Genomic DNA, 15,384 nt, shown 5'->3' with positions numbered 1-15,384 from the left:
CTGGTGAGGACGAGGGAGAGGGCCTTCTCTGTGGTGGCCCCCATTCTGTGGAACTCCCTTCCTAGGGAACTCCGCCATGCTTTTATGAGCTTCCACCGCGCACTGAAAACTTGGTTATTCAGGCAGGCATTTGGGGTGGGTTAGGGTATTTTTAAATGTTTTAATGTATAATTTTACTGTTTTAAATTGTACCATTGTACATTGCCCAGAGTGGCCAGGTGACTGGCCAGATGGGCGATTAAGAAATTTAATAAATAAATAAATAAATAAATAAAATTGAGTCTTTTGGACAGAGTGGACTACAAATCCAATAAATAAAAATGTCAAGTGGCTTTTATTAGAAGTTGCATAAATGTTCAGAACTACTATAATTAACCAGTACACTTCAGAGGTGGTTCCCAGTGGCTGCTCTTAGCCTCTCTCTTTCTCACACCTTACAAACATGGGGGGCGGGGGGTGAGGTACTCCGGCGATTATAATTACAGTATTAACAAAGTATGAACAAAACACTTTCAGGAGGCATACTATAGAAAATGCACTGACATAGACCTATGAGGTGATAAACCTGTTTCTGGACTGAACTATTTCAACCATGGGGTGGGCGGGGGGCTCACATGATTTTCCATTAAAAAAAACCAACTTCCTGCAGGCAGAAAACTGGCATGTCAGGGAGTATGGCCCTAGCTTAGCTCTCTTCCTGACATGCTAGTTCTCCATGTGCAGGGGATTTTTTTTTCTCATAAAGAGGAACGTTCAGTCGTGTGAGTCCCCACCTCTGAAATGGTACAGTCAATTAACAGGTTTACCTCCCCTGTTGTTCATGAGAACAAGGCCATAAAGAACACATTTCTAGCATGGCATCCAGACAGACCATAATGATGATAACGGAGCACAGGACAGACCAATATTACAGACGGACAGACAAACAGCTTTCATCTTTAGCATAAGGTAAGAGTACTGGTTCCAGCGAACATATTCAGACTTCTTATGCCTACTGCTATTTGAGTTTAGAAATACGTTTTTTAGGCATAGAACTGTTAAGAGGGTTGTCTGTAGCCCATTCTTAAAAAAAAAAAATCTTGACCAACGCAATCCAAATTCCATGCCTGATATAAATCATAAATATTAGACAATTTGCATAATATTTGATTTTGCATAATTTATTCTTGTTTTGTTAGTCATGGGGAAGGGCAGGGAATTTTGTGTGGAACTGGAGATTTGCTGCCAACCAATGGAAATAAACCTTGCTCCGGCAATCGCAGCTGGCATTCCCCAAACACTTTCAAGCCCGTGTGTTGACAGCCATAAGAAACTTGGTTCTTTTAATTTCTTTACAAAATTATAGCAGTACTTAAAGGCCACCCAATAACAAAGTTCTTTGGACAGCTTACAATAGCGAAACAATAAAATACAACTATAAACAATAACTTAAAAGGCAGAGAATAAAATCAATGCAACAAACATCCTCTCAGCAATACACAAACACGAGCGCCAAGGGGGGGGGGGCTGTTCTTCTGCTACACTTCCCTGATTCTGTGGCACACACCAAACACTGGGTTGTAGCCAATGTTAGTCCTACTTAGGGCAGACCCACTGAGATGAATGGGACTTAAGTTAGACTAACCGTGAGCACAGCCTTCTGGGCGGCATCCTATGCTGCCTGCGCACCAGCAGGACCCACCGCTTGCGCAACAGGAGCTAGCAGTTGTTAAAGCGACCCCCAACGAGCAGAGCGCTGGTATTGAGAACGGGGCCACGGAGCTCGCAGAAGGGATCGCTGCTGATCTACCCCGATCCAGAAACAAGCTTTTCTGCTCATTTACGGGGTTCCTTTATGAAGTGCCAACTCCCTGTTGCCAACGGGTGGTCCCACTGGCACAACGCGATCAGTGAGACGGCAATGACCTTGTCAGATACTGCCCTCCGAGTATTAAATTAATGCCAAACCCAGGTATTAACAACATATTCCTTTCTGTATCCTTGAAAGCCAGGGAAATCTCTGGATGCAGATGGCTGATGAATCAAACATTTCAGAGGTCATTTTTTTCAAGGCCCCCCGTCGTCTGCCCCAACGGACCAGCGTGAGACTTCCGAAGGTGGGTCTGCTCTGGAGCATTTGCACATGGGCTTCATGCCACCGTACAACTGGCACATCAAGTGGGGCATCGCACCAGGGTTTTGCTGCATCCCAGGGTGCAGGATCCAAGCCTGAGGAAATCACTGTAACGACATTGGGAAGTGGTCATGAGATGTGACGCTCTGACGAGTTGAGAGGCAGATGCCAGCCCCCGTTGATTTACTTCAGGGTGGTTGGACAGCCTTGGCTTAACTGCCCTCCCCTCCCGGGGGGTGATGTAAACTGCTTCAGGATGATCTGAAGAGAAGGAGCCCGATGGCAAAAGAACAGCAACTGCAACGCCAAGCATGGGGCGGAGTGGGGGAGAACAGAAAACATCTAATTTCAGATTTGCACAAAAAGAGAGACTCAAGTTCCCCACCCCACTTCCTACTGTTTCCCCTCATACCTATACCTATATAGCCAGCCCAATCAAACGTTATTGCCTGTGAGCATTCCCTTGTATTTAATTTCTTACCTTTATTTATTTTCTGTAGTTCACATTTTATCTATACAATTAACTGACATGTGGGTAATTAAACGTCTAGCTGTGTTAGAAGTTTTCATTCTGAAATACTGTAATTAAGTTATATGGGGAAAACAATAACAGAGGTAACAGAACATACATTTTTTTCTAGGTGAAGGGAGATTTGTTTCTCTGTCTCTCCCCACCCCCCAGGTGAGGGAGCATTCAAATATGCAAACTCCACCCCCACCCCTCGGCAGGCTAACATGGTATACTTCAGGAAAAGTGTCACCATACAACAGAAAGTGCAAACAGCCTGTAGTGTTGTCTTCTGTGCATTTCTTATGATGCCTAGCAAGAACTATCTGTCTCAGGGGTTTTCCCCATCTCACCAACCCTTTCTAGAACAGCTCTCCTGTGTGACTTTTTTGGTGTCTAATGAGGTTGGATCTGTCGCTGAAACTTTTCCCACAGTCTGAGCATTTAAACGGCTTCTCTCCCGTGTGAGTTCTCTCATGCGCAAACAAATTGGCACTCTGGTTGAATCCTTTCCCGCAACTGGCACATGTGTACGGCTTCTCCCCTGTGTGGGTTCTCTTGTGTTTGATCAGGCTCGACTTGTAAGGAAAACTTTTCCCGCAGGATGAGCAGTTGTACGGTTTCTCTCCTGTGTGAGTCCTCTTGTGGACCACGAGGGTTGTTTTGTTGGTGAACGTTTTCCCACAGTGGGTGCACTTGTAGGGTCTCTCCCCTGTGTGGGTTCGCTCATGCACAACCAGGTTGCGTCTTTCGTTGAAGCCCTTCCCACACTCGATGCATTTGTGTGGTTTCTCCCCCATGTGGGCTCCCGTGCACCTAACTAAGGTCGGGTTACACCTGGAAGTCTCCCCACAAACTGAGAATGGAGGCACACTCTCTCCTTTGTGGGTCCTCTCATGCCTGAGAAGGTTCGATTTCTGGATGAAGCTTTTCCCGCATTCTGAGCATGCATGCGGTTTCTCGCCCGTGTGGGTCCGCTCGTGCTTGATCAGGCTTGATTTGCTGGTGAAGCCTTTCCCGCAGCCAGTGCACTTGTATGGCTTTTCCCCCGTGTGGGTCCTCTTGTGCACGACAAGGGTTGACTTGTTCGTGAAGCTTTTCCCGCAGTCACCGCAGCGATAAGGCTTTTCTCCCGTGTGGGTCTTCTTGTGCTTCAGGAGGTTGCGCCAGTCGTTGAAGGGCCTCCCGCAGTCAGAGCATTGATGGGGTTTCTCCCCTGTATGGGTCCTCTCGTGCACAATGAAGTTGGATCTCTGGCTGAAGCTTTTCCCACACTCCGAACATTTGTACGGTTTCTTTTTTGTGTGGGCTCGCTCATGTATGAGAAGCTTGTACTTCAGAGTGTAGCCTCTTCCACAGTAAGAGCAATTGTACAGGTTGTCTCCATTACGGGGCCTCTCATGCGCAAGGAGCTTTAATTTCTGAATGATGCTTTTCCCACAGGCTGAGAACCAATATGGTTTCCCTCCCGCTTGGGTTTTCTCATGCCTGATGAGAGCCGACCTATAACTGAAGCTTTTTCCACAGTCTGAGCAGGTATATGGCCTCTCTCCTCGATGCGCCCTCTCATGTCTGATAAGGCTTGATTTGTCAATGAAGCTTTTCCCGCAGGCAGCACACTGATATGGTTTCTCTCCCGTGTGGCTCCTTTCGTGGATAACCAGGCTTAAGCTGTGATTGAACTTTTTCCCGCACTTTGGGCACTGATAGGACTCCTCTGGCTTATGTGTCATCTCATGGACGAGAAGGTGCGACCTTTGAACAAAGCGTTTCCCACAGTCGGAGCACTGATACGGTTTCTCGCCAGTATGGATTCTCTCATGGATGAGGAAGTTTGACCTCTGAATGAAGCCCTTTCCACACTGTAAGCATTTATAGGGTCTCTCCCCTGCTTCCATCTTCTTGTGCCTGAGAAGCGCCGACTTGTGGCGGAAGCTTTTTCCACACTCCGAGCATTTGTAAGGTTTCTCTCCTGTGTGGGTTCTCTCGTGTCTGGTCAGGACAGACCTCTGACTGAAGCTTCTCCCACACTCGGAGCATTTATACGGCTTCTCTCCCGTGTGCGTTTTCTCATGTCGGACAAGGCTAGACCGCTGAGTGAAGCTTTTCCCACAATCCGAGCACTGATACACTTTCTCTCCCATGTGGCTTCTTTCGTGAATGAGAAGGCTTAAGCTGTGACTGAACCTCTTCCCACACTTTGAGCACTCATGGAGCTCCTCTTGCTTATGTGTCATCTCGTGGATGAGAAGGTGCCACCTTTGCACAAAGCTTTTCCCACAGTCTGAGCACAGGTATGGTTTCTCGCCTGTATGGATTCTCTCGTGGATGAGGAAGTTTGACCTTTGAATGAAGCCCTTTCCACAGTGGGAGCATTCGTAGGGCCTCTCCCCTGCTTCCATCTTCTCATGCCTGAGAAGCGCTGATTTGTGGCGGAAGCTTTTGCCACACTCTGAGCATTTGTAGGGTTTCTCTCCCGTATGGGTTCTCTCGTGTCTGGTCAGGATAGACCTCTGACTGAAGCTCCTCCCACACTCGTTGCACTGATATGGCTTCTCTCCCGTATGTGTTTTCTCATGTCGGACCAGGCTAGACCTCTGAGTGAAGCTTTTCCCACAGTCAGAACATTTATTCTCTTTCTCTCCCATGTAGCTTCTAATGTGCCCCTCTTCTGCGGGAATAAAAAGAGAACCACAATGTGAACAAGCAAAATCAGCTGCCAGAAACCTTAGTTGAAAAGGATCTGGCGTGTACCACACTCTGTGGTACCGTCTGTGAGGAAGAGAAAACTGCACAGTGGTATTCTTTTAACAATAACATGTCCGACATTCTCCAGTTCAGGGCCGATTCGCACACTTGTTAACAGTATTCATCTCTGGATACAAAACCTGCATATGTGCCATCAAGTGGGAAGGATGCACGTGTATAGAGGTCGGTGCTTGTCTTTTAAACTTCAGAAACAGAGCCTAGGGAAGGAGGTTCCTGGTTTGTTTCCAATCTCATAAAGCCATTCACAGCTTGGGGCCACAGTAGGGAAAGGAACACCTCTTCCCTGTGCTCTGAGATTGTCACCTGAGGCCCTGCTCCAAGTGCCCTTGCACACTGAGATTCAATGGGTGGCTACTCGTGAGCAGGCTTCTTTGGAGGTGGCTCCCAAATTGTGAATACCCTTTCTAGAGAGGTCCACCTGGCACCTACTTTGTTGAGTTTTTGACACCAGGCAAACACCTTTGTATTCTCCTAGGCCTTTTAAAAGAATTTTGGATTGCTGCTTGCTCTATTTGTAATGATATGTTCAATGCCGCATTTTAAAATCATCTTTCTCCATGTTTCTCCACTGCTTTTAAATTTATGTTTTTAAAATTATGCTGAATTATTGTTGCTGCTTTTAACACAATTCTTTAAATGTGCTTTATCATTGGTTTTATTGCATTTGCCTTTATTGTGAATGTTGCCCTGAGCGCTTTGGCTAATTACAAGATGGCCACCAATTTGGATGGCTTTAAAAGACAATGGAGGAGATGGCTATCAATGGCTACTCGTCCTGATGGCTCTGTGCTACCGCCAGTATCAGAGGCAGTATGCCAGTTGCTGGGGAACATGGGCGGGAGGGTGTTCTTGCACTCATGCCCTACTTTTGGGTTTCCCACAGGCAGCTGGTTGGCCACTGTGTGAACAGAATGCTGGGTGAATGAAATAAAGAATAAAAAATGTGACTATCTGAGGGCCAGATCATGCATTGTCCATTATAAAGCCTCCCTCTACTGTAGTAGTCCCTGGTTCTGAGAGCCACTACTATTTAGTATTACTATTATTAAAGAGCACCCCTCCAGTCCTGACCTTGCTCTGCACTTCTGGGGTGCACAGAGCCACTAATAAAAATCCCTGCACAAACATGATTTTGAATCCAGAAAGTAGAATTCAGTAAAAACGGCTGACCTGTTTCTCTGAACAGTTATATTACTTACAACATTGGAAGAGCGTAATTCCCCCGCCGCCAACTGCGAGGACACAAATGATGTCGTATTTAGGGATAAAAGACATAGCTACGCAAACCTCTCACCTGAACGGGCAGGTGGGAAGGCTTCATTTTCCTCAGAGCTCTGGCGATACAGCGCCCACAGGTCTTCATCTTCTTCCTTCTTTATTATCACAGCAGGAAACCCTGGCCCAAGGAAAAACATCGTAATACGTAACATTTTTACAGCACTTTTTGGTGTTGAAAGTACTTCCCATCCAACATCTAGCTGTGAGCCTTACAACAGCTCTGCAAGGTAAGCCAGTGTTATCATTCCCCATATTGTGGATGTGGGCTGGGTGGGTGGTGGGGGCCGAGGCTGAGGCAAGAACGGCCTACATGAGGCTGCCTTGTGATTTCATGAAAAGGTCAGATTCAACCCGAGAACTTCCTGATTCATGGCTCAATCTCTCCAGCCACTACTTCAGGGGTGGGGAACCTTAGCCGTGGGGTCCAAATCTATCCCTCCAGGCTTCCCCAAAAGGACGTCCCACCCTTCCCTGGCCCCACCCCCTTTCCCCTGACCACCAATCAGTGGTGGTTTCCCAGCTTTTGTGCAAAGTTCTCCCTGTTCTAAAGGGTCGAAATGCTTCTCCTCAGGCTTAGTTTACTGGCAGGAAGAGCTTTAAGCTGCAATATGCTATGATTTTGTTTTAATTTGGGGCCCCACCCTTTTGCCTCTGGCCCCGTCCACCCTGGGAATGTGGCCCCCGAGGGCTTCTCCAAAATTGGATTTGGCCCTCAGGTTGAGAGAGGTTCCCCAACCACAGTGTACCTTTGCTCATATGACAAAGTGGTCTGGAATGAGATCTTGACCTCGAACAACTCATTTCTGAGAAGAGTCCATCATCCCTCCCGAGATCTAATGGTTTCTCTTGAGTTGGATGATCACATTCCTCACTCCAGATATGACCAGAGGGAATCTCCCTTTTGTGCAACTTTAGGGATTTGAGTCCCAGACAAGCCCAGAATCCCAGTGTTGGTGGGTGCCTTGTCAGCCAGCTAGTCAATTCCCTGCTTGACATAGGAAAGCTATAGACCAACCCAAAGTACCTTTGCTTCAAGACCTCAGGCACAGGAAAGCCCAACATTCCTCTAGATCATAGCTTTCACTGCCCCAAAGTATGGTGAAACACAAGCAACCCAAACAAATTTGGTACTGGTAACACTTGTTATGGTTCCCAGCTACAGAAGGTCTCAAATAAGGGATCTTCTGAGAGGGGCTCCCAGAACTCTTGTTCTTTGGGCCCCCATGGGCTGGTGAAGGTAAAGGTACCCCTTTATATTAGGGGTACGGAACCTCAGGCCAATCTGAAGGAAAGCCTGTGTGAAAGGTGTGTTTCCAGGAGGTGTTTAAAAGACGTTACATTTTTTGCCTCTGAACAGCACGTGGGATTTCCTGGAAGGCTACACCCCTTCTGCTAGCTATACCCCTTTCCCTTTAACATGGATTGATTGTTGGTTTCCTGGTTTTTGCAGTTTTCCCTGGTTCTAAAAGGCTGAAAATGCTTCTCCTGAGGCAGTAAGAGCTTTTAAGCTAAAATACACAGGTCTTTTTGGTATTTTGGTTCTGCCCCTTTGACTACTCCCCCTTTTGTTTTCATCCCCACCCACCACTGGAATGCAGCCCCCAAAAGTTTCTCTGAAGTGGAATTTGGCCCTCGGGCATAAAGAGGTTCTGCATCCCTGCTTGACATTCATTCACTGCATTTTTATACTGCCCGTTAGATGAGGCTCTCTGGCCAATTCACCATTAAAACCATAAAATACAACTTAACAAGGCATAAGATAATCCCTGCCTCTGGAGGTCAGGCAGGCGCCAACGTTGTGTTGCTTTTGGGGCCTCCTGAAGACGTGGTCATTCTGAGAGGCGTTCCCTGAGTGACCAGCCGCAGTTTATTATGTTCATCCTGCGTGAAAAGGTGTTTTCAGGAGGCGTTTAAAAGATGCCACCTCTTCTTCCTCCCAAACTGCATGGGGGAGGGTGTGGGTGCCTTCGGGGTTCTTCATGGCGACATTCCGTTCATTTTGGAATGACCAGCAAGGCCGCCTCTGATCTTAGATGTCAGCTGGGTATGTATAAGGGAAAGGCGGTCTGCCAGGTATCCTGGTCCCAAGTTGTTTAGGGCTTTATATGATAATAATGTAACCTTGCATATATATACATACAGATATATATGAGAGAGAGAGAGATGGGGGTGGGTCCAGTCATACAAACCCCACTGGCTGGGTAGTACAGCCGAGACACAAATTTGTTACCTCAGTGAAAAGTAAACCCCATATGGCTTGTTCTTTTTTTTCGCATACACAAACGGGGCTTAGCTGGACCAATGAAAAAGGAATCCATCAGAACCTGTTGTGCGGAGGATCTGGATTTTTCAGGAGTGGGTCCTGGTGACCAGACAGACCGTTCAACAATAATGCCCTGCATGGATTCTGAGAGAGCGAGGCAGGAGTGTTTGATCGAGAGGTGAGACAGAGGCAAGCCAATTCCTCACCTGAGGGGGTACCTGGTAAGGTTTCTCTTTCCTGGACAGGCAGGTTCAAGGGCTTCTCTTCTTGTTCCGATTTTACTGGCAGCCACAGCTCATCTTCTTGTTCCACCTTTATTATCACATCAGGAAACTCTGATCGGAAAAAGCAAACGTGATGAAAAGGGTCAAGGGTGCTATCCTTCCCTGGGGTGGAGGAGAGATGGTTGACAGTTTTCTGTGGCAATCTCAGAGCTTTGTCCCAAAACAAATTGCTCTCTCTGTGTTAGCTTATTTGATCTCTCACCTAATCCACTGTCCAATGGCATCTCTTTCTCCTTCTTGGCTGGAAGATCTGAAATCCATGGATGTTCTCCATGGTCACGTCGGGAGTTCATGTCAGGTTCGGGAAGAGGAAAACCTGAGGACAAAGGAAAGAAACAGACACAATCAGAAGAACTTCCAGAGGAGTAACAGTGTTAGTTTGTTGCAGCAATAACAACTAACAGTCTTGTGTTATTTTAAAGCAGGTGTGGCTGGGGGCTGGGGGCACACCAGCCCACCCTGGAACCCACGGGGGCCACACCCGACCTCCACCAAAATTTGCCCCACTGCTGCCAAAATTGCTGCGGTGACCCCCCTTCTAAAACAGCAGCAGTTTTAGAAGGAAACAATGTGCATGAGGAGGGTGCACCATGTTTAAAAGCAGAATCATGCTTCCAAGAGTGCTGTCTGTGCACCTTGTTTTCTTTTTTAAAAGCTGCTTTTTTCACTGCAGCCGTGGCAAATCTGGCAGCAGCAGCAGCAGAAACAGTCGGGGGAAGGGGCCCATGTGGCCTGCCTGTTGCCCACCCCAGTCTTAAAGGCTTTAGGGTGGCACAAGTCTCTTTTGTCATTTTTACAATCAGAATTGGAGAGCAAGTTCTTCACAGCCACAAGCGGGCTGGTGTGGCAGGTGCACCTGGAGACGGAGAAGAAGGGCCAGGAGAGAGCACAGAGGAGGAGGAGAGAGGTGTGAAGCTGGTGAAAGAAAGGGGGAACGCCACTGTGGCTGGGCCTGGGATCCTTTAAGGTCTATTTGTTGAGATAGGAGCTGCAATCCCATGACAGAAGCTGGCAGCAGAGTTTAGTCTAGCCTGTAGCCTAACACCTGGTTCGCACGTAATGACAACCCAACGTACGAGTTGAGTATGGGTTGTTATTGAATTATGGGTTGTTGTTACATGCAGAGTTCACAACCCAACAACAAACCACAGGTTCTCTTCCAGGGTTGTTGGTGGTTAATAACCCACAGTTAAACCATAGTGCAGGGTTTGCATGTAATGACAACCTACGATTCAACAACAAGCCATAGTCTGGGTTGCCATTATGTGTGAACCAGGAAACCAGGACAGGAATATCAAACCATTGTGGCAGCTGGGCAACACTGAGCAGGACTCAGTTAACACAGAAGATGAAAGTGTCCGCATATTGTATAGGAAGAGTAACAGCAGCCTTCCCCAACCACAGTGCCCCTCATCCCCAGCCAGTAGGCCCACTGCCCATGTTGGCTGGGGATGCCAGGTATTGCAGCCCAACACATCTGGAGGGCACTGGGCTGGGGAAGGCTTGATTCTGAAGTGATCTGATATCAAAAGGAAATAATTTACTTTTATGAGGTTGGATCCAGACTTAGTCAAACTTAGGGTGCTTCCTAATGAGGCTTTTATTGTACAAAAGCCCAGACACTGGTTGGGAACAGTACACTAGGAGCTGTCTGTCTGGAAGCTCCCTTGGAGCATATCCATTGGAATCGTTAATGATGGCTAACTTAAGTCGCATTGATTTCAATAGGCCAACTCTAAGTACGACTAAGGCCTAGTTCACATGTAATGACAACCCAGAGTATGGGCTGTCATTGAATCGTGGGTTGTCAATTGTGGGTTGACAATTGACAACCCACAAACCCAAAAGTGGGTTGTTACATGTGAATCCTGCAGTATGGTTTAACTATGGATTGTTAACCACGAAACAACCCAGGAAGAGAATCCACGGTTTGTTGTTGAATTGTGAACTACGGGGTTGCTTGTGGTTAACACCCACAACCATAGTGCAGGGTTTGCACATAATGACAATTCAAGATTCAACAGCAATCCACGATTCAATGACAACCTATACCCAACTGGTACTCTGAGTTGTCGTTACATGTGGACCAGTTCTAAGTGTGGATCCAACCCATGCAGTTGTTTAAACCTTAAGCGTTTGTTTGGGTTTCAAACACTCATCCCAGACTGCGACACCATCTGACCGTGGCTTGCACTGGCCGCACTTCCTCTTCTGTCCTTCTCCACGGTTTAACTGCCACTCTCCTTCCTCCCAACATTCCAGTCTCTCTGGCAACAGGTGCCAGGAGTGATGTGCACTTTCTTCACTCCTTCCAGGTACGTCTCCCACACAGCCGTTTACACGCCCAATAGCAGTTTTCTGGGCTCCAAACATGTCACATGCATTAGTTCTTGCAACAACCCTGTAAGGTAGGTCAGTATTATTATCATATTTATTTACCCAGATCATAATGCCCCCCCCCCGCCTTTCCACTGCAACAGAGCGCTCAAGGGAGCTTTAAAAAAAAAAGCTAAAAGCAATACAAAAAATAATTTAAAGCAGAATAATACCGTATCAGACTAAACCACAGCAGAGCAACAAAAACAAAGATCCAAAAAACATCACATCGAAGGCAACTCGAACGCTTGCCTAAACAAAAAAAATCTCTGCCTAGCCAGCAAAAGGACAAAGCAGGGACAGGGCGAGGTGAAATCTCTTGAGGAAGATAGTTCCATGAGCCTCGTGCTGCCACGGAAATGCTGTCTGTAGGGGACAGACAGGATTTACTTATTTATTTAAAATATTTTTATACCGCCCTCCAGGGTGAAGCCTTTTTGAGGTGCTTTAGAAAAGCAGAAAGCCCAACACAATAAAAATATGAACACAATGCACTAAAACAGCAAAAACCTTTCATGCCGATACAATTGGCATGACCTCTCAGGTCATATTCTCACTGCTCCTCTTGTAAGAAAGGGCAAAAGAATGGGGAACTGGTGGAATCACGAATTGGGCAAGAGGGTGTTGTTGCACTCATGACCTGCTTGTGGGAAGCTGGTCGGCCACTGTGTGAACAGAATGCTGGACTAGATGGACCCTTGGCCTGATCCCACATGGCCTTTCTTATGTTCTTATGACTGGAGCAAAGCAGAAATCAGATGGCACATCCTTCCAGCAAGATAATTGCTTTGGTTCATCCTGACGCTATTGCACCCTTCTTGTATTCAAATGCTATTTTGGAACAGTGATTTTTTGAGCGCTGGAGATGCCTTCCATCTAGAGAAATGTACAGCTGGAAAACGCTACATAACAAACAGGCACACAGCATCCACGGCCAACTGCGGACGGGTATGCAAGTTAAGTCCTGTAAGAATAACAAGAGAGTCTTGTGGCACCTCCAAAGATTTACTGCAGCAAATCTGTTCGTCTTCAAATGTGCCACTGGACTCTTGTTGTTCTGCATACAATGGCCCGTATACAAGATATACAATAACTGCATACAATATATGCAATAACTGCGCATCGTTATGCTATGGAATTTGCTGCCACCAGATTTGGTGATGGCCATCAGCCTAGACAGTTTTAAAAGGGGATCAAACACATTCATGGAAAATGAATTTGCGGCTACCGTCAGTGTCGGCTCCAGGTTCTTGAGGGCCCTTGGCAGGCCCTGCTCAATGGCCCCCTCCCCCAGTGTCTTCTCACTGAGCCCCTTCTCACCCCCACTGTCACCAGCTGTTCCTGGACCTCTTTCCCATCACTGCCACCAGTTGCTTGCTTGACGGGCAGAGAAGCGGCGAGCAAGCAGGCCGCGGCATCTCCTCTTCCTCCTTCGCACCCCCGCCGTTGTCTGGGCCAGGGGCAAGGGCAGGGGGGCAAGCAGGTCGCAACAGTGAAGAGGAGAGCGAGCCCAGGGCGCTGCAGGGGTGCGGGCCCTCAGCAAGTGCCCGGCCGTGCCTATCCTCGAACACCGGCCCTGGCTGCTGCTGCTGCTGCTCGTTGCAGTCCCTAAATAAACCCTTCACGTGCAGGGGCAGAATATGCCTGAATGGCAGCTGCGGGGGCACAACGGCGAGACGGCGCTCCTGCGCCCGTACCCTGCTTGGGGGCTCCCCGCTGGGGTGTCTGGCTGGCCACGGTGGGGAAGCGGAGGCTGAATGAGGCAGGCCTTTGCTCTGATCAAGCGGGGCTCTTCTCGTGCGCCCACTGGACAAACCTTTGTTCGCTGCATCTTGCTGGGAGGCGGCCCCCTTCCACCCCCGCATCCTGATCTCTTCGTGCGATCACTCGCTGCCCTCCGGATCTCAATGGAACAGCGCGGGGCGGCAGCGAGGCGCCTTCGCTAGGACGCGCTGCGCGGGGGGGCCCTTGGTCTGGGGAGCGGCTCAGTGCCTCTCGCTCCGGCTGTCTGCTGATCTCCTCCCGCCGCCCACGCCCCTCCCTCGAACCCAGGTCTCTCCTCTAACTCACCCGCTCCTTGCAACCTTTGCATTGCAAGTTCTGGCAATCTGCACAACCCAAATTTCCGCCAGATCGTGCAAAAATCCAAAATCTCAGGAGGGAGGGGGCGGGACAGGAAGGGGGGGGTCAACTACTTCTTTTTTTGGCATTTCCCCACCTCTCACATCTGATCCTCTCTAGGAACGAGCGCTCTCTCCGTTTAACCCCTTGAGCATTTCTGCGAGGGGGAAACGCCAGACGAGGAGACGCTGCCTGCAAAGAGAGAGAGAGACGGCGGAAAGGCAACAGGACGCAAAAGCTACATCTCTGACCTCCGCGGGTTTGTGAATAATTGCATCTCCGCCAGGCGGTGGGTTCGAATTCCACACGACCCAAGTCCTCTGGAAATGGAGTCCAGCTGCCTCATCAAGTGCTTCTTATATTCCATTGATTCTCACCCCCCTCATCCGAGGGAATGTCGATGCCCAGTGAGCGAGGCCATCCCACTAAACGCATCCATGCGCTCAGTTCTCCCATTGGTAGGGGTTTGGCTTCACTGGTAGAAGAGTTCTATCCGTAACCGTTCCCAAACAATGAAACAAAATAGGTTAAAGGGAAATTATTTATATCAAAATATATAGCAAATATACTACAGGAACTGATATTTCATACAAAGTTTAATACAACAGATTAGCTATCCAACAGCTTATCATACGTACATAATAGCAATACTGATTTCCAAAAACGGCTATACAAATATACAATGCCTCTGTCCCAAATGCATTTCAACCAAACTGGTCTTCATCAGTGGGGAAAATATATAAACAATAATTACATTCCTTATTACGGGAGCAATCCTATGGCTGCTCGTCAGCAGCTAGATGATCATAGGATATCTGGTTTTCCAGGTACCAACCTCAGAGCCTGCACACCGAGGTTGGTTCCTGGAGAACCAAGTTTTCCCCCTTTCCGCACTGCCTTGCAGGCAGCCCCGCACTCCTCACTCCGAAGAAGAGCGTGAAGTGGCCAAAATGGGGTGTTCTGGGAGGTGGTCCGGGGCGGGGAAGGGGGAAATGCCAATGCAACATATCCTATGTGTTGTCTGGCAGCCTCCTCCCCCGCTCCACCTTCCCATGGCTAGATAGCCGAAATCGGCTATCTAGCCGCAAATGCAGGGCAGGAGAAGTGTGGAGGGAATGATCCCCTCCGTGCTTCTCCTGCCCTGCATCAGATAGGTGGTCGCCTCTGAGTTCGGAGGTGGCCGCCTATCCCCATAGGATTGCGCCCTACAGCAATTATTTCATGGTGTTAAATTTTCTACATGGAGCCTGTAAAGCAAGATGCACAAATTTAGAAATACCTAGGATAATATTGCTTACTCAAATAATCAAACTTATTAAAAAAAAAAAACACTTTACCAGTACATATTATCACCTTCCCCTTCATGGATCACTGCCTTGTAGTGGCGAAGGGGCTTGCGTAACTCAGTGAAGCCAGAAGCTATGCCATGCAGGGCCGCCCAAGACGGACAGGTCATGGTGAAGAGTTCTGACAAAATGTGGTCCACTGGAGAAGGAAATGGCAACCCACTCCAGTATTCTTGCTAAGAAAACCCCATGGAACGTATCACAAGGCTAAAAGAGATGATGCCGGAAGATGAGCCCCTCAGGTCGGAAGGTGTCCAATATACTACTGGGGAAGAGCAGAGGGAATTTCCAAGTAGCACCAGAAAGAGTGAAGCGGCTGGGCCAAA

At 48.1% G+C, this 15,384-nt stretch overlaps 1 protein-coding gene across 4 annotated transcripts; it reads right to left on the bottom strand.

Annotated features, from left to right (window-relative positions):
• Positions 1-317: 317 nt before the first annotated feature.
• Positions 318-14,201, bottom strand: LOC146355715 (uncharacterized). Of its 4 annotated transcripts, none has more exons than XM_084830711.1 (6): positions 13,964-14,201; positions 11,398-11,616; positions 9,418-9,531; positions 9,138-9,266; positions 6,685-6,786; positions 318-5,292 (listed from the first exon to the last, which is right to left on the bottom strand). In XM_084830711.1, the coding sequence occupies exons 3-6, from the start codon at positions 9,506-9,508 to the stop codon at positions 2,984-2,986; spliced, it is 2,631 nt and encodes an 876-aa protein (XP_084686837.1). In that variant the 5' UTR covers positions 9,509-9,531; positions 11,398-11,616; positions 13,964-14,201; the 3' UTR covers positions 318-2,983. The 4 variants fall into 4 exon arrangements, with proteins under 4 accessions (XP_084686837.1, XP_084686834.1, XP_084686835.1 ...); XM_084830708.1 differs by lacking the exon at positions 13,964-14,201 and adding an exon at positions 13,662-13,830; XM_084830709.1 differs by lacking the exon at positions 13,964-14,201 and adding an exon at positions 13,408-13,663.
• Between the last annotated feature and the right edge of the window lie 1,183 nt (positions 14,202-15,384).

The sequence above is a fragment of the Heloderma suspectum genome, chromosome 2 (assembly GCF_057233095.1).
Source record: "Heloderma suspectum isolate Gila_16-S chromosome 2, 16-S_ref, whole genome shotgun sequence".
NCBI classification, from domain to species: domain Eukaryota; kingdom Metazoa; phylum Chordata; class Lepidosauria; order Squamata; family Helodermatidae; genus Heloderma; species Heloderma suspectum.
The sequence above is the reverse complement of the archived record's forward strand: the minus strand, read 5'-3'. Positions and strand labels throughout refer to the sequence as shown.

Bases quoted from the DNA above. Each gene is read 5' to 3' on its own strand.
- LOC146355715 (XM_084830707.1), bottom strand. From the start codon at position 13,683: ATGCAAAGGTTGCAAGGAGCGG. The intron at 9,532-13,661 runs GTGAGTTAGAGG...CTTTGTCCTCAG, and splicing joins GCAAAGGTTGCAAGGAGCGG to GTTTTCCTCTTCCCGAACCT. The intron at 6,787-9,137 runs GTGAGGAATTGG...TCCTTGGGCCAG, and splicing joins CTTACCAGGTACCCCCTCAG to GGTTTCCTGCTGTGATAATA.